The sequence below is a fragment of the Oncorhynchus clarkii genome, chromosome 3 (assembly GCF_045791955.1).
Source record: "Oncorhynchus clarkii lewisi isolate Uvic-CL-2024 chromosome 3, UVic_Ocla_1.0, whole genome shotgun sequence".
Taxonomy (NCBI): domain Eukaryota; kingdom Metazoa; phylum Chordata; class Actinopteri; order Salmoniformes; family Salmonidae; genus Oncorhynchus; species Oncorhynchus clarkii.
In genome coordinates this window covers 89,705,545-89,724,476 of record NC_092149.1, presented here as the reverse complement: position 1 = coordinate 89,724,476, position 18,932 = coordinate 89,705,545, and the positions used below count along the sequence as shown (strand labels likewise).

Sequence of the window (18,932 nt, the reverse complement as noted above, 5' to 3'; positions counted from 1 at the left end):
TCCACTCTGTGTCTCTCTCTGCCTAGCAGTGCCCTCCCCTCTGTGTCTCTTTCTCTCCCCTCTTCTCCCTGTCCCTCAGTTCCCTCCCCTCCCTGCCCTTCTCTGGCTCTCCTCCCTTCTAGTCTCTCTCTCTCTCTCCCCTGGTCACCTCAGTAGCAGCCAGAGAGAGAGAGCAACAGAAGGGAAACACAGATAGACAGAATGGCCGCTCGCTGTGGGACTAACAACACAACACCATGACTGTCTGCAGCAGCACAGTAGCAGTCTTCAGCTGGGCTCTCTGCAGTCAGGGAGAGTGTCAGGAACAGTAGTAACTAGCTATAGCTCTGCTCTGTGACAAACATCAGGGCCTACAGCAACCCACCTTGGACCTTATCAAGAGGAACTAACCTCCACCACCCCCCTCTCTCTGCCCTCCTCGACCGTGCCGTGCGGGCCGTGCCGTGCGGACCTAACCTCCATCCCTCTCTCTGACTGGACGTGTCATGTGTCATGTCCTGCAGGTGTTCCTGAAGGAAGAGCTGGAACACCGGCTGGAGAAGGAGAGGGAAGAGGTGCGGAGACAGGCGGGCATGGTGATCCGGGCACACATACTCAGCTATGTGGCAAGGTGAGTACTGGAGCTGGGCCTGTTGGGGACTGTTTGGACTGTTTGGACTGTTTGGACTGTGTTTGGACTGTTTGGACTGTGTGTGGACTGTTTGGACTGTGTTTGGACTGTTTGGACTGTGTTTGGACTGTTTGGACTGTTTGGATTGTGTGGAATGTGTTTAGACTGTTTGGACTGTGTTTGGACTGTGTTTGGACTGTTTGGACTGTGTTTGGACTGTTTGGACTGTGTTTGGACTGTTTGGACTGTGTTTAGACTGTTTGGACTGTGTTTGGACTGTGTTTGGACTGTTTGGACTGTGTTTGGAATGTCTTTGGACTGTTTGGACTTTGTTTGGACTGTGTTTGGACTGTTTGGACTGTGTTTGGAATGTCTTTGGACTGTTTGGACTGTTTGGACTGTGTTTGGACTGTGCTTGGATTGTTTGGAATGTGTTTGGACTGTGTTTGGACTGTTTGGACTGTGTTTGGACTGTGTTTGGACTGTGTTTGGACTGTGTTTGGACTGTTTGGAATGTGTTTGGACTGTTCGGACTGTGTTTGGACTGTGTTTGGAATGTGTTTGGACTGTGTTTGGACTGTCTTTGGAATGTGTTTGGACTGTTTGGACTGTGTTTGGAATGTCTTTGGACTGTTTAGACTGTTTTGACTGTTTGGACTGTGTTTGGACTGTGTTTGGATTGTTTGGAATGTGTTTGGACTGTGTTTGGACTGTTTGGACTGTGTTTGGACTGTTTGGACTGTGTTTGGACTGTGTTTGGAATGTGTTTGGACTGTCTTTGGACTGTCTTTGGAATGTGTTTGGACTGTTTGGACTGTGTTTGGATTGTTTGGAATGTGTTTGGACTGTGTTTGGATTGTTTGGACTGTGTTTGGACTGTTTGGAATGTGTTTGGACTGTTTGGACTGTGTTTGGAATGTGTTTGGACTGTGTTTGGACTGTGTTTGGAATGTGTTTGGACTGTGTTTGGACTGTCTTTGGAATGTGTTTGGACTGTTTGGACTGTTTGGACTGTGTTTGGATTGTTTGGAATGTGTTTGGACTGTGTTTGGATTGTTTGGAATGTGTTTGGACTGTGTTTGGACTGTTTGGACTGTGTTTGGACTGTTGACTGTTTGGACTGTGTTTGGACTGTCTTTGGAATGTGTTTAGACTGTTTGGACTGTGTTTGGAATGTCTTTGGACTGTGTTTGGACTGTGCTTGGACTGTGTGGAATGTGTTTAGACTGTTTGGACTGTGTTTGGACTGTGTTTGGACTGTTTGGACTGTGTTTGGACTGTTTGGACTGTGTTTGGACTGTTTGGACTGTGTTTAGACTGTTTGGACTGTGTTTGGACTGTGTTTGGACTGTGTTTGGACTGTTTGGACTGTGTTTGGAATGTCTTTGGACTGTTTGGACTTTGTTTGGACTGTGTTTGGACTGTTTGGACTGTGTTTGGAATGTCTTTGGACTGTTTGGACTGTTTGGACTGTGTTTGGACTGTGCTTGGATTGTTTGGAATGTGTTTGGACTGTGTTTGGACTGTTTGGACTGTGTTTGGACTGTGTTTGGACTGTGTTTGGACTGTGTTTGGACTGTGTTTGGACTGTTTGGAATGTGTTTGGACTGTTCGGACTGTGTTTGGACTGTGTTTGGAATGTGTTTGGACTGTGTTTGGACTGTCTTTGGAATGTGTTTGGACTGTTTGGACTGTGTTTGGAATGTCTTTGGACTGTTTAGACTGTTTTGACTGTTTGGACTGTGTTTGGACTGTGTTTGGATTGTTTGGAATGTGTTTGGACTGTGTTTGGACTGTTTGGACTGTGTTTGGACTGTTTGGACTGTGTTTGGACTGTGTTTGGAATGTGTTTGGACTGTCTTTGGACTGTCTTTGGAATGTGTTTGGACTGTTTGGACTGTGTTTGGATTGTTTGGAATGTGTTTGGACTGTGTTTGGATTGTTTGGACTGTGTTTGGACTGTTTGGAATGTGTTTGGACTGTGTTTGGACTGTGTTTGGACTGTGTTTGGACTGTGTTTGGAATGTGTTTGGACTGTGTTTGGACTGTCTTTGGAATGTGTTTGGACTGTTTGGACTGTTTGGACTGTGTTTGGATTGTTTGGAATGTGTTTGGACTGTGTTTGGATTGTTTGGAATGTGTTTGGACTGTGTTTGGACTGTTTGGACTGTGTTTGGACTGTTGACTGTTTGGACTGTGTTTGGACTGTCTTTGGAATGTGTTTAGACTGTTTGGACTGTGTTTGGAATGTCTTTGGACTGTGTTTGGACTGTGCTTGGACTGTGTGGAATGTGTTTAGACTGTTTGGACTGTGTTTGGACTGTGTTTGGACTGTTTGGACTGTGTTTGGACTGTTTGGACTGTGTTTGGACTGTTTGGACTGTGTTTAGACTGTTTGGACTGTGTTTGGACTGTGTTTGGACTGTGTTTGGACTGTTTGGACTGTGTTTGGAATGTCTTTGGACTGTTTGGACTTTGTTTGGACTGTGTTTGGACTGTTTGGACTGTGTTTGGAATGTCTTTGGACTGTTTGGACTGTTTGGACTGTGTTTGGACTGTTTGGACTGTGTTTGGACTGTGCTTGGATTGTTTGGAATGTGTTTGGACTGTGTTTGGACTGTTTGGACTGTGTTTGGACTGTGTTTGGACTGTGTTTGGACTGTTTGGAATGTGTTTGGACTGTTCGGACTGTGTTTGGACTGTGTTTGGAATGTGTTTGGACTGTGTTTGGACTGTCTTTGGAATGTGTTTGGACTGTTTGGACTGTGTTTGGAATGTCTTTGGACTGTTTAGACTGCTTTGACTGTTTGGACTGTGTTTGGACTGTGTTTGGATTGTTTGGAATGTGTTTGGACTGTGTTTGGACTGTTTGGACTGTGTTTGGACTGTTTGGACTGTGTTTGGACTGTGTTTGGAATGTGTTTGGACTGTCTTTGGACTGTCTTTGGAATGTGTTTGGACTGTTTGGACTGTGTTTGGATTGTTTGGAATGTGTTTGGACTGTGTTTGGATTGTTTGGACTGTGTTTGGACTGTTTGGAATGTGTTTGGACTGTTTGGACTGTGTTTGGAATGTGTTTGGACTGTGTTTGGACTGTGTTTGGAATGTGTTTGGACTGTGTTTGGACTGTCTTTGGAATGTGTTTGGACTGTTTGGACTGTTTGGACTGTGTTTGGATTGTTTGGAATGTGTTTGGACTGTGTTTGGATTGTAAGAATTTGTTCTTAACTGACTTGCCTGGTTAAATAAAGGTAAAAAAAAAAAAAAAAAAAAAATAAATAAATAAATAAATAAATAAAAAATAAAAAAAAATTGTTTGGAATGTGCTTGGACTGTGTTTGGACTGTTTGGACTGTGTTTGGACTGTTGACTGTTTGGACTGTGTTTGGACTGTCTTTGGAATGTGTTTAGACTGTTTGGACTGTGTTTGGAATGTCTTTGGACTGTGTTTGGACTGTGTTTGGACTGTGTTTGGACTGTTTGGACTGTGTTTGGACTGTGTTTGGACTGTTTTGACTGTGTTTGTACTGTTTGGACTGTGTTTGGACTGTGTTTGGACTGTTTGGACTGTGTTTGGACTGTGTTTGGACTGTGTTTGTACTGTTTGGACTGTGTTTGGACTGTTTGGACTGTGTTTGGACTGTTTGGACTGTGTTTGGACTGTGTTTGGACAGTGTTTGTACTGTTTGGACTGTGTTTGGACTGTGTTTGTACTGTTTGGACTGTGTTTGGACTGTGTTTGGACTGTGTTTGGACTGTGTTTGGAATATTTAAAATGTGTTCCAGAATAAGTGTAGGAAGATCCGTACCAGTGTCTAGATACATAGAACCAGTCATATCTGGATTATCAAGCTATAAAGGCAACCTGGTCTCAAAGCAAAATTATTATATTTTTACTAAAATCTGTGCCATTCCAGTTAATATATGTTACTTTACTTTCGATTACATTACATTGGCCTACCTAAAATGAATTGTAGGACGTATAGTATCCTACGTCTTAATTGAACCCGTTTAGTACGATATGCTATGTTTGACTGCTTTAGTATGATATGCTATGTGCGACTGCTTTAGTATGATATGCTATGTTCGACTGCTTTAGTACGATATGCTATGTTCGACTGCTTTAGTACGATATGCTATGTTCGACTGCTTTAGTACGATATGCTACGTTCGACTGCTTTAGTATGATATGCTACGTTCGACTGCTTTAAGTATGATAAGCTACGTTCGACTGCTTTAGTATGATATGCTATGTTCGACTGCTTTAGTATGATATGCTATGTTCGACTGCTTTAGTATGATAAGCTACGTTCGACTGCTTTAAGTATGATATGCTACGTTCGACTGCTTTAAGTATGATATGCTACGTTCGACTGCTTTAAGTATGATATGCTACGTTCGACTGCTTTAAGTATGATATGCTACGTTCGACTGCTTTAAGTATGATATGCTACGTTCGACTGCTTTAGTATGATATGCTACATTGTTAACCTACTGTCCATACCAAACGTACCATACTACCATACTTGAGTGTCCCAGATGCACATGTATTATCTTACATCTGGTAGTTAATGTAATGTAACCTAACGTAAAGAAACATATCATACTAAATGGAGTGGCACAGATTTTAGTAAAATATTCTATGTTTTTCTCAGAGACCAGGCTGATAAGGATAGTAATTACATTTTAAGAGCAACAACAATATATTCTCAATAGTCTATCAGTATTGTGGATATTACGAACCTTGATTAACATCTAGCTGCTGCTACCATTTCTAGAAAGATTAGACAGTCCTACAGTTTCAATGTCATGATTGTTTAGTGCTCTAACATATTATTTTATAAAATACAGTTGATCTAGTTTTTGTTTGAGTAGAGGAGAGAGTAGAGCTCCAGTCAGCGTAGAGTAGAGCTCCAGACAGAGTAGAGTAAAGTAGCGAGTAGAGCTCCAGACAGAGTAGAGTAAAGTAGAGAGTAGAGCTCCAGACAGAGTAGAGTAGAGTAGAGCTCCAGACAGAGTAGAGTAGAGCTCTAAACAGAGCTCCAGACAGAGTAGAGTAGAGTAGAGCTCCAGACAGAGTAGAGTAGAGTAGAGCTCCAGACAGAGTAGAGTAGAGTAGAGCTCCAGACAGAGTAGAGTAGAGTAGAGCTCCAGACAGAGTAGAGTAGAGCTCTAAACAGAGCTCCAGACAGAGTAGAGTAGAGTAGAGCTCCAGACAGAGTAGAGTAGAGTAGAGCTCCAGACAGAGTAGAGTAGAGTAGAGCTCCAGACAGAGTAGAGTAGAGTAGAGCTCCAGACAGAGTAGAGTAGAGTAGAGCTCCAGACAGAGTAGAGTAAAGTAGAGAGTAGAGCTCCAGACAGAGTAGAGTAGAGCTCCAGACAGAGTAGAGTAGAGCTCTAAACAGAGCTCCAGACAGAGTAGAGTATAGTAGAGCTCCAGACAGAGTAGAGTAGAGCTCCAGACAGAGTAGAGTAGAGCTCTAAACAGAGCTCCAGACAGAGTAGAGTAGAGTAGAGCTCCAGACAGAGTAGAGTAGAGTAGAGCTCCAGACAGAGTAGAGTAGAGTAGAGCTCCAGACAGAGTAGAGTAGAGCTCCAGACAGAGTAGAGTAGAGTAGAGCTCCAGACAGAGTAGAGTAAAGTAGAGCTCCAGACAGAGTAGAGTAGAGTAGAGCTCCAGACAGAGTAGAGTAGAGTAGAGCTCCAGACAGAGTAGAGTAGAGTAGAGCTCCAGACAGAGTAGAGTAGAGCTCCAGACAGAGTAGAGTAGAGTAGAGCTCCAGACAGAGTAGAGTAGAGTAGAGCTCCAGACAGAGTAGAGTAGAGTAGAGCTCCAGACAGAGTAGAGTAGAGCTCCAGACAGAGTAGAGTAGAGCTCTAAACAGAGCTCCAGACAGAGTAGAGTAGAGTAGAGCTCCAGACAGAGTAGAGTAGAGCTCCAGACAGAGTAGAGTAGAGTAGAGCTCCAGACAGAGTAGAGTAGAGCTCCAGACAGAGTAGAGTAGAGTAGAGCTCCAGACAGAGTAGAGTAGAGCTCCAGACAGAGTAGAGTAGAGTAGAGCTCCAGACAGAGTAGAGTAGAGCTCCAGACAGAGTAGAGTAGAGTAGAGCTCCAGACAGAGTAGAGTAGAGCTCCAGACAGAGTAGAGTAGAGCTCTAAACAGAGCTCCAGACAGAGTAGAGTAGAGTAGAGCTACAGACAGAGTAGAGTAGAGCTCCAGACAGAGTAGAGTAGAGTAGAGCTCCAGACAGAGTAGAGTAGAGCTCCAGACAGAGTAGAGTAGCGAGTAGAGATCCAGATAGAGTAGAGTGGAGAGTCAGGGTGGGGGTCCTGTGGGTGAGGGAGAGGGGCATTGTGGGTGAAATGTTGTTTGAACAATGAGTGGACAGCCAGACAGTGACTTGTCTTGTGTGGGCCCCTCCCCATAGGAAGCACTATAAGAGGGTCCTGACCAGCACCATCATCATCCAGAAAAACTACAGGGCTCACTTCTGGAGACGTGTGTTCCTGCGGCTCCGCGCTGCAGCTGTCCTTCTCCAGAAACACCAACGTGGTCGGCTGGCCCGAGGCCTCTATCGACAGCTCTCTGAGGAGAAAAGGAGGAGGGAGGAGGAGGAGAGAAGGCAGAGGGAGGAGGAGGAGAGGAGGAGGAGGGAGGAGGAGAGCAGGAGGCTGGAAGAGGAGACGAGACGAGAGCAGGAGGAACGGAGGAGGAGGGAGGAAGAGGAGGAGGAGCGGAGGAGGAGAGAGGAAGAGGAGCAGAGAAGGAGAGAGGAAGAGGAGGAGAGACAAAGGGTGTTAGAGCTGGAGGAGTTGAGGAAGAAGGAGGAGAGACTGAGACTACAACAGGAGCATGAAGCACTGAGTAGAAAAGAGGAGGAGCTTAGCAACGGACAGGAAGAGAAGAAAAACACTACAGCTAACAACAGGTACACCAACATACACTGTTACTGTACTGTCAGCCATCAGCCAATCAACATCCACTGCTACTGTACTATCAGCCAACCAACATACACTGGTACTGTACTGTCAGCCATCAGCCAACCAACATACACTGGTACTGTACTGTCAGCCATCAGCCAACCAACATACACTGGTACTGTACTGTCAGACATCAGCCAACCAACCAACATACACTGGTACTGTACTGTCAGCCATCAGCCAACCCACATACACTGGTACTGTACTATCAGCCATCAGCCAACCAACATACACTGGTACTGTCAGCCATCAGCCAACCAACATACACTGGTACTGTACTGTCAGCCATCAGCCAACCAACCAACATACACTGGTACTGTACTGTCAGCCATCAGCCAACCAACATAAACTGGTACTGTACTATCAGCCAACCAACATACACTGGTACTGTACTGTCAGCCATCAGCCAACCAACATACACTGTACTGTACTGTCAGACATCAGCCAACCAACATACACTGGTACTGTACTGTCAGACATCAGCCAACCAACCAACATACACTGGTACTGTACTGTCAGCCATCAGCCAACCAACCAACATACACTGGTACTGTACTGTCAGCCATCAGCCAACCCACATACACTGGTACTGTACTATCAGCCATCAGCCAACCAACATACACTGGTACTGTCAGCCATCAGCCAACCAACATACACTGGTACTGTACTGTCAGCCATCAGCCAACCAACATACACTGGTACTGTACTATCAGCCATCAGCCAACCAACATACACTGGTACTGTCAGCCATCAGCCAACCAACATACACTGGTACTGTACTGTCAGCCATCAGCCAACCAACCAACATACACTGGTACTGTACTGTCAGCCATCAGCCAACCAACATAAACTGGTACTGTACTATCAGCCAACCAACATACACTGGTACTGTACTGTCAGCCATCAGCCAACCAACATACACTGGTACTGTACTGTCAGACATCAGCCAACCAACATACACTGGTACTGTACTGTCAACCATCAGCCAACCAACATACACTGGTACTGTACTATCAGACATCAGCCAACCAACATACACTGGTACTGTACTATCAGCCATCAGCCAACCAACATACACTGGTACTGTCAGCCATCAGCCAACAAACATTCACTGGTACTGTACCATCAGCCAACCAACCAACATACACTGGTACTGTACTATCAGCCAACAAACATACACTGGTACTGTACTATCAGCCATCAGCCAACCAACATACACTGGTACTGTACTATCAGCCATCAGCCAATCAACATCCACTGGTACTGTACTGTCAGCCATCAGCCAACCAACCAACATACACTGGTACTGTACTGTCAGCCATCAGCCAACCAACATACACTGGTACTGTACTATCAGCCAACCAACATACACTGGTACTGTACTATCAGCCATCAGCCAACCAACATACACTGGTACTGTCAGCCATCAGCCAACAAACATTCACTGGTACTGTACCATCAGCCAACCAACCAACATACACTGGTACTGTACTGTCAGCCATCAGCCAACCAACATACACTGGTACTGTCCTGTCAGCCATCAGCCAACCAACCAACATACACTGGTACTGTACTGTCAGCCATAAGCCAACCAACATACACTGGTACTGTACTGTCAGCCATCAGCCAACCAACATACACTGGTACTGTCAGCCATCAGCCAACCAACATACACTGGTACTGTACTGTCAGCCATCAGCCAACCAACATACACTGGTACTGTACTATCAGCCATCAGCCAACCAACATACACTGGTACTGTACTATCAGCCATCAGCCAATCAACATACACTGGTACTGTCAGCCATCAGCCAACCAACATACACTGGTACTGTACTGTCAGCCATCAGCCAACCAACATACACTGGTACTGTACTGTCAGGCATCAGCCAACCAACCAACATACACTGGTACTGTACTATCAGCCATCAGCCAACCAACATACACTGGTACTGTACTATCAGCCATCAGCCAATCAACATCCACTGGTACTGTACTGTCAGCCATCAGCCAATCAACATCCACTGGTACTGTACTGTCAGCCATCAGCCAACCAACATACACTGGTACTGTACTGTCAGCCATCATCCAACCATCATACACTGGTACTGTCAGCCATCAGCCATCCAACATACACTGGTACTGTACTGTCATCCATCAGCCAACCAACATCCACTGGTACTGTACTATCAGCCAACCAACATACACTGGTACTGTACTGTCAGCCATCAGCCAACCAACATACACTGGTACTGTACTATCAGCCATCAGCCAACCAACATACACTGGTACTGTACTGTCAGCCATCAGCCAACCAACCAACATATACTGGTACTGTACTGTCAGCCATCAGCCAACCAACATACACTGGTACTGTACTGTCAGACATCAGCCAACCAACATACACTGGTACTGTACTGTTAGACATCAGTTTAACCATCTAATCATGTTCTTTCTCTTCTTCTCTCCCTTTAGGAACTCCCTGAGGATGGAGTATCTTGCTCCCCATGAGGAGGTGTACCACAAGGAGGTGTCCCTGTCCCACTCCCTGCACCCCCACACCTCCGAGGAGGAGTCCCGTCAGATGGAGGAGATCCTTCGGCTGGAGAAGGAGATTGAGAGGCTGCAGCGCCAGAAGGAGGACGGGGTGTCCATGTTAGGGGACGGCCTTGGAGGGAACGGGGAGGAGCTCCGGCAGAGGAGGGACGCAGAGATCTACCGGCTGGAGAAGGAGGCGTCTCGCGTGGCTACAGAGTTCCTGGAGCTCCTGGACTTTGGGGGTCTGGAACAGAGTCTGTCCAGCGAGGAGAATCTCCACGACCCCTCAGAGAGCACCGCTCCCCTGGCCCGGGCCGAGGAGGAGGTGGAGGAGGTGGATGAGGGCTTCCATGCTAAGGAGGAGTGTCCCGGTAGTGGTATCCCCCTTCCTGACTTCCCTCTCCCTGCGGAGATCCCTCTGGACCAGGAGCTCTTCTCCTCCCTCCCTCCTCCACCTCCAGCCTTCGCTGAGGGACTAGTAGCACAGGCCCTGGCCCTCTCAAAGGCCCCGTGTTGCCCCCCTGTTTACTACCCCCTCACCTCCTATGGATCTAGTGTCCCTACACACCACCCTGCTCCACCTCCTCTCCCTGCCCTCACCACCGGAGGAGGTAAAGCTTTGTGCCACCAACCCACCAGGAGAACAGAGGTGGCTCCAGACATCAACAGAGTACCCAGAAGATTTGAGGTTATACCCAACAGACCCTGCGCCAGGGTAGACGTTATGCCCACCACAGTCCCTGAGGCTGTGCCAGTGAGAAGAGGAGACGTGGCTCCCTCTAGGGTAGACTTTATACCCACTGTGCCTGTCCCAGGAGCCAGGGAGGAGATCTCCTTTAGCATCCTACCAGACACAGAGTCAGACTGTGACCAGGAGGAGTTTGAGGAGGTGCAGGGGAGTACAGGCTCGGGAGACGGAGCCAGTATCACGGACGGACATGCTACTGATGAGGAGGTGCTGAGGAAATCATCCTGTACTCAGAACAGCCTGGACTCCTTCAGAGGCAGCTCAGACTCTGTGAGTACTATGTTTACATACTTGTACTACATTTACATGTTAGTCATTAAGCATCCGCTCTTTTCAAGATCGATATGTTGAAACAAATCGATATACTGAAACAGATCGATATATATTGAAACAGATTGATATATATTGAAACAGATCGATATATATTGAAACAGATCGATATATATTGAAACAGATCGATATACTGAAACAGATTGATATCCTGAAACAGATTGATATATATTGAAACAGATCGATATATATTGAAACAGATCGATATATATTGAAACAGATCGATATATATTGAAACAGATCGATATATATTGAAACAGATTGATATATATTGAAACAGATCGATATATTGAAACAGATTGATATATACTGAAACAGATTGATAAATATTGAAACAGATCGATATATATTGAAACAGATCGATATATATTGAAACAGATCGATATATTGAAACAGATTGATATATATTGAAACAGATTGATATATACTGAAACAGATTGATATATATTGAAACAGATCGATATATATTGAAACAGATCGATATATATTGAAACAGATTGATATATATTGAAACAGATTGATATATATTGAAACAGATTGATATACTGAAACAGATTGATATCCTGAAACAGTTCTACAAACTGAAAGTGTTAAAAGAGCCTTTAGCTTTTTAGTCGTTATGATACGGTGTTACAGTAGATGTACATTGAAATGGATTGTCCTTATATTGACCGAGTACTACTCATATCTAGCTACACAGATCCGTTGGACGGAAGTACATCCTTCTGCAGCATGTGTTTCACAGATCACATGGCTCCCAGTCATATTGTTCTGGCTTGACAGACTACAGCTAGAGCTGTTGTGGTGACCGTGTTACCGCCACACGGGCAATCACGAGTCATGACCGCAGTAAAATTCCACATGAACGTTGAGTCACAGCAATCTCCTTTTTCTGCACTCTAGACATGCTTTGGTGGTACATAACTTCCTAATGGCCTGGTGCTCAGGGCTCTATTGTCCCTCCATCAGATCCTAATGGCCTGGTACTCAGGGCTCTATTGTCCCTAATGGCCTGGTACTCAGGGCTCTATTGTCCCTCCATCAGATCCTAATGGCCTGGTACTCAGGGCTCTATTGTCCCTCCATCAGATCCTAATGGCCTGGTACTCAGGGCTCTATTGTCCCTTCATCAGGTCCTAATGGCCTGGTACTCAGGGCTCTATTGTCCCTCCATCAGATCCTAATGGCATGGTACTCAGGGCTCTATTGTCCCTCCATCAGATCCTAATGGCCTGGTACTCAGGGCTCTATTGTCCCTTCATCAGGTCCTAATGGCCTGGTACTCAGGGCTCTATTGTCCCTTCATCAGGTCCTAATGGCCTGGTACTCAGGGCTCTATTGTCCCTCCATCAGGTCCTAATGGCCTGGTACTCAGGGCTCTATTGTCCCTTTAACCACTCTAACTCACCTCCCTGTAATGATCAAATTGAGGAAAGCAGTTCAACAGCAGGTTTTAACAGTGTAAAACATGTTTGTTGTGGATGTTGTTTCAAAGCCTAACAACAAACTGGACAGCCCTTTCTAAAGGTGATGATTCATTCAAAACACCCATAAGCATATTAGAGCTGATGCATAAGCATCGGTCCATCTATGAGCCCAAGCCTGAAAAAACCCTGAATTAAATTAATAATCGTGCTGTTATACAATACATAGCCAACCACATATGACACATGACTGATTTAAGACATCTTTGTTATGTAATTGGTCTAGCCTCGGGATGGGCAACTGGCGGTCACCACCCCCCTTTGCAGACCAGGTACCCAGTTGAGGACCCAACTTACTGTTGACAGTTAGATTAATAGGTCAGTTAGTTGGTAAGTTAGTCTAGCGGTCAGCTGCTGAATCTAAACTTGTAGTAAGCATTGTCGAATTACCGAACGGGGTGGGGCCCATTGATCATCAGTTATCTAAGTTGGTGGCCCCCACCCCCATCTAAGTTGGTGGCTCCCAACCCCATCTAAGTTGGTGGCCCCCACCAACATCTAAGTTGGTGGCCCCCACCCCCATCTAAGTTGGTGGCCCCCACCCCCATCTAAGTTGGTGGCCCCCACCCCCATCTAAGTTGGTGGCCCCCAACCCCATCTAAGTTGGTAGCCCTCAACCCCATCTAAGTTGGTGGACCCCAACCCCATCTAAGTTGGTGGCCCCCAACCCCATCTAAGTTGGTGGCCCCCAACCCCATCTAAGTTGGTAGCCCCCACCCCCATCTAAGTTGGTGGCCCCCAACCCCATCTAAGTTGGTGGCCCCCAACCCCATCTAAGTTGGTGGCCCCCAACCCCATCTAAGTTGGTGGCCCCCAACCCCATCTAAGTTGGTGGCCCCCAACCCCATCTAAGTTGGTAGCCCCCACCCCCATTCCCTGCTATACCCTATACTCCAAAATTAAACAAATTCTATGACTGAGAGAGAGCGAGCCCCAGGACAGCAACACAATTAGACCCAACCAAATCACACATTGGAAAGAATCAACAAAAAAACAGAGCAAACTAGAATGCCATTTGGCCTTAAACAGAGAGTACACAGCGGCAGAATACCTGACCACTGACCCTGAATCTCAGGGTGGCAGAAAAATATCCAGTATAGATCAAATAATATATACATGATTCATTTGGTTTTACTAGCGTTTAAGGAGTGTATATATACATGATTCAAATAGTAGAAAGACCTTTCAGTCAGATAGACCTTTTGTGGCCTGGTCCCAGACTAATAACAGAACAATACTATCCTAGCCTGGTCCCAGACCTACAACAGAACCAACTATCCTAGCCTGGTCCCAGACCTACAACAGAACCATACTATCCTAGCCTGGTCCCAGACTAATAACAGAACCATACTATCCTAGCCTGGTCCCAGACCTACAACAGAACCATACTATCCTAGCCTGGTCCCAGACCTACAACAGAACCATACTATCCTAGCCTGGTCCCAGACCTACAACAGAACCATACTATCCTAGCCTGGTCCCAGACCTATAACAGAACCATACTATCCTAGCCTGGTCCCAGACCTACAACAGAACCATACTATCCTAGCCTGGTCCCAGACCTACAACAGAACCATACTATCCTAGCCTGGTCCCAGACTAATAACAGAACCATACTATCCTAGCCTGGTCCCAGACTAATAACAGAACCATACTATCCTAGCCTGGTCCCAGACCTACAACAGAACCATACTATCCTAGCCTGGTCCCAGACCTACAACAGAACCATACTATCCTAGCCTGGTCCCATATCTATAACAGAACCATACTATCCTGGCCTGGTCCCAGACCTACAACAGAACCATACTATCCTAGCCTGGTCCCAGACTAATAACAGAACCATACTATCCTAGCCTGGTCCCAGACCTACAACAGAACCATACTATCCTAGCCTGGTCCCAGACCTACAACAGAACCATACTATCCTAGCCTGGTCCCAGACTAATAACAGAACCATACTATCCTAGCCTGGTCCCAGACCTACAACAGAACCATACTATCCTAGCCTGGTCCCAGATCTATAACAGAACCATTCTATCCTGGCCTGGTCCCAGACTAATAACAGAACCATACTATCCTAGCCTGGTCCCAGACCTACAACAGAACCATACTATCCTAGCCTGGTCCCAGACTAATAACAGAACCATACTATCCTAGCCTGGTCCCAGACCTACAACAGAACCATACTATCCTAGCCTGGTCCCAGACCTACAACAGAACCATACTATCCTAGCCTGGTCCCAGACCTACAACAGAACCATACTATCCTAGCCTGGTCCCAGACCTACAACAGAACCATACTATCCTAGCCTGGTCCCAGACTAATAACAGAACCATACTATCCTAGCCTGGTACCAGACCTACAACAGAACCATACTATCCTAGCCTGGTCCCAGATCTATAACAGAACCATACTATCCTGGCCTGGTCCCAGACTAATAACAGAACCATACTATCCTAGCCTGGTCCCAGACCTACAACAGAACCATACTATCCTAGCCTGGTCCCAGACTAATAACAGAACCATACTATCCTAGCCTGGTCCCAGACCTACAACAGAACCATACTATCCTAGCCTGGTCCCAGACCTATAACAGAACCATACTATCCTAGCCTGGTCCCAGACTAATAACAGAACCATACTATCCTAGCCTGGTCCCAGACCTACAACAGAACCATACTATCCTAGCCTGGTCCCAGACTAATAACAGAACCATACTATCCTAGCCTGGTCCCAGACCTACAACAGAACCATACTATCCTAGCCTGGTCCCAGACCTACAACAGAACCATACTATCCTAATCTGGTCCCAGACTAATAACAGAACCATACTATCCTAGCCTGGTCCCAGACCTACAACAGAACCATACTATCCTAGCCTGGTCCCAGATCTATAACAGAACCATACTATCCTGGCCTGGTCCCAGACCTACAACAGAACCATACTATCCTAGCCTGGTCCCAGATCTATAACAGAACCATACTATCCTGGCCTGGTCCCAGACCTACAACGGAACCATACTATCCTAGCCTGGTCCCAGACCTATAACAGAACCATACTATCCTAGCCTGGTCCCAGACCTACAACAGAACCATATATTCCTAGCCTGGTCCCAGACCTACAACAGAACCATACTATCCTAGCCTGGTCCCAGACCTATAACAGAACCATACTATCTTAGCCTGGTCCCAGACCTACAACAGAACCATACATTCCTAGCCTGGTCCCAGACCTACAACAGAACCATACTATCCTAGCCTGGTCCCAGACCTATAACGGAACCATACTATCCTAGCCTGGTCCCAGATCTACAACAGAACCATACTATCCTAGCCTGGTCCCAGACCTACATCACTAACAGAACCATACTATCCTAGCCTGGTCCCAGATCTAAAACAGAACCATACTATCCTAGCCTGGTCCCAGACCTACAACAGAACCATACTATCTTAGCCTGGTCCCAGACCTACAACAGAACCATACTATCTTAGCCTAGTCCCAGACCTACAACAGAACCATACTATCCTAGCCTGGTCCCAGATCTATAACAGAACCATACTATCCTAGCCTGGTCCCAGATCTACAACAGAACCATACTATCCTAGCCTGGTCCAGATCTATAACAGAACCATACTATCCTAGCCTGGTCCCAGATCTATAACATCACTAACAGAACCATACTATCCAGAGTGGTCCCAGATCTATAACGGAACCATACTATCCTAGCCTGGTCCCAGATTTATAACAGAACCATACTATCCTAGCCTGGTCCCAGATCTATAACAGAACCATACTATCCTAGCCTGGTCCCAGATCTATAACAGAACCATACTATCCTAGCCTGGTCCCAGACCTACAACAGAACCATACTATCTTAGCCTAGTCCCAGACCTACAATAGAACCATACTATCCTAGCCTGGTCCCAGATCTATAACAGAACCATACTATCCTAGCCTGGTCCCAGATCTACAACAGAACCATACTATCCTAGCCTGGTCCAGATCTATAACAGAACCATACTATCCTAGCCTGGTCCCAGATCTATAACATCACTAACAGAACCATACTATCCTAGCCTGGTCCCAGATCTATAACAGAACCATACTATCCTAGCCTGGTCCCAGATCTATATCAGAACCATACTATCCTAGCCTGGTCCCAGATCTATAACAGAACCATACTATCCTAGCCTGGTCCCAGATCTACAACAGAACCATACTATCCCAGCCTGGTCCCAGATCTATAACAGAACCATACTATCCTAGCCTGGTCCCAGATCTATAACAGAACCATACTATCCTAGCCTGGTCCAGATCTACAACAGAACCATACTATCCTAGCCTGGTCCCAGACCTACAACAGAACCATACTATCCTAGCCTGGTCCCAGATCTATAACAGAACCATACTATCCTGGCCTGGTCCCAGACCTACAACAGAACCATACTATCCTAGCCTGGTCCCAGATCTATAACAGAACCATACTATCCTAGCCTGGTCCCAGACCTACAACAGAACCATACTATCCTAGCCTGGTCCCAGACCTATAACAGAACCATACTATCCTAGCCTGGTCCCAGACCTACAACAGAACCATACATTCCTAGCCTGGTCCCAGACCTACAACAGAACCATACTATCCTAGCCTGGTCCCAGACCTATAACAGAACCATACTATCCTAGCCTGGTCCCAGACCTACAACAGAACCATACATTCCTAGCCTGGTCCCAGACCTACAACAGAACCATACTATCCTAGCCTGGTCCCAGACCTATAACGGAACCATACTATCCTAGCCTGGTCCCAGATCTACAACAGAACCATACTATCCTAGCCTGGTCCCAGACCTACATCACTAACAGAACCATACTATCCTAGCCTGGTCCCAGATCTACAACAGAACCATACTATCCTAGCCTGGTCCCAGACCTACAACATAACCATACTATCTTAGCCTGGTCCCAGACCTACAACAGAACCATACTATCTTAGCCTAGTCCCAGACCTACAACAGAACCATACTATCCTAGCCTGGTCCCAGATCTATAACAGAACCATACTATCCTAGCCTGGTCCCAGATCTACAACAGAACCATACTATCCTAGCCTGGTCCAGATCTATAACAGAACCATACTATCCTAGCCTGGTCCCAGATCTATAACATCACTAACAGAACCATACTATCCTAGCCTGGTCCCAGATCTATAACGGAACCATACTATCCTAGCCTGGTCCCAGATTTATAACAGAACCATACTATCCTAGCCTGGTCCCATATCTATAACAGAACCATACTTTCCTAGCCTGGTCCCAGATCTATAACAGAACCATACTATCCTAGCCTGGTCCCAGACCTACAACAGAACCATACTATCTTAGCCTAGTCCCAGACCTACAACAGAACCATACTATCCTAGCCTGGTCCCAGATCTATAACAGAACCATACTATCCTAGCCTTGTCCCAGATCTACAACAGAACCATACTATCCTAGCCTGGTCCAGATCTATAACAGAACCATACTATCCTAGCCTGGTCCCAGATCTATAACATCACTAACAGAACCATACTATCCTAGCCTGGTCCCAGATCTATATCAGAACCATACTATCCTAGCCTGGTCCCAGATCTATAACAGAACCATACTATCCTAGCCTGGTCCCAGATCTACAACAGAACCATACTATCCCAGCCTGGTCCCAGATCTATAACAGAACCATACTATCCTAGCCTGGTCCCAGATCTATAACAGAACCATACTATCCTAGCCTGGTCCAGATCTACAACAGAACCATACTATCCTAGCCTGGTCCCAGACCTACATCACTAACAGAACTATACTATCCTAGCCTGGTCCCAGATCTATAACAGAACCATACTATCCTAGCCTGGTCCCAGATCTATAACAGAACCATACTATCCTAGCCTGGTCCCAGATCTACAACAGAACCATACTATCCCAGCCTGGTCCCAGATATGTGTGTGCTCAGGCTAGACATTAGCTGTGTAATAATATGTATATGTATGTGATGTTCAGTTTATCGACAGTGACACAAGCACCGATGGTTATGTGGACACAGACGAGGAGGTCTCCAATGGAAGGGTCAATATACTGAACGGCTCTGGGCCTCCATACTTTCACAGCTACCTCTACATGAAGGGTGAGTACATTCACCAATGGCACCCTATTCCCTATATAGTGCACTACTTTTGACAAGGGCCCATAGGGGATATGGT

The 18,932-nt window shown here is 46.1% G+C and overlaps 1 protein-coding gene across 1 annotated transcript in view; it reads left to right on the top strand.

Annotated features, from left to right (window-relative positions):
- LOC139405547 (unconventional myosin-X-like) overlaps window positions 1-18,932 on the top strand; it is a 252,096-nt gene that overhangs the window by 197,280 nt on the left and 35,884 nt on the right. Inside the window, exons 21-24 of the mRNA XM_071147963.1 lie at window positions 504-610; window positions 7,040-7,540; window positions 10,068-11,148; window positions 18,733-18,856. Of these exons, the coding sequence (XP_071004064.1) occupies window positions 504-610; window positions 7,040-7,540; window positions 10,068-11,148; window positions 18,733-18,856 (1,813 nt within the window). The remainder of the gene's footprint in view (window positions 1-503; window positions 611-7,039; window positions 7,541-10,067; window positions 11,149-18,732; window positions 18,857-18,932) is intronic.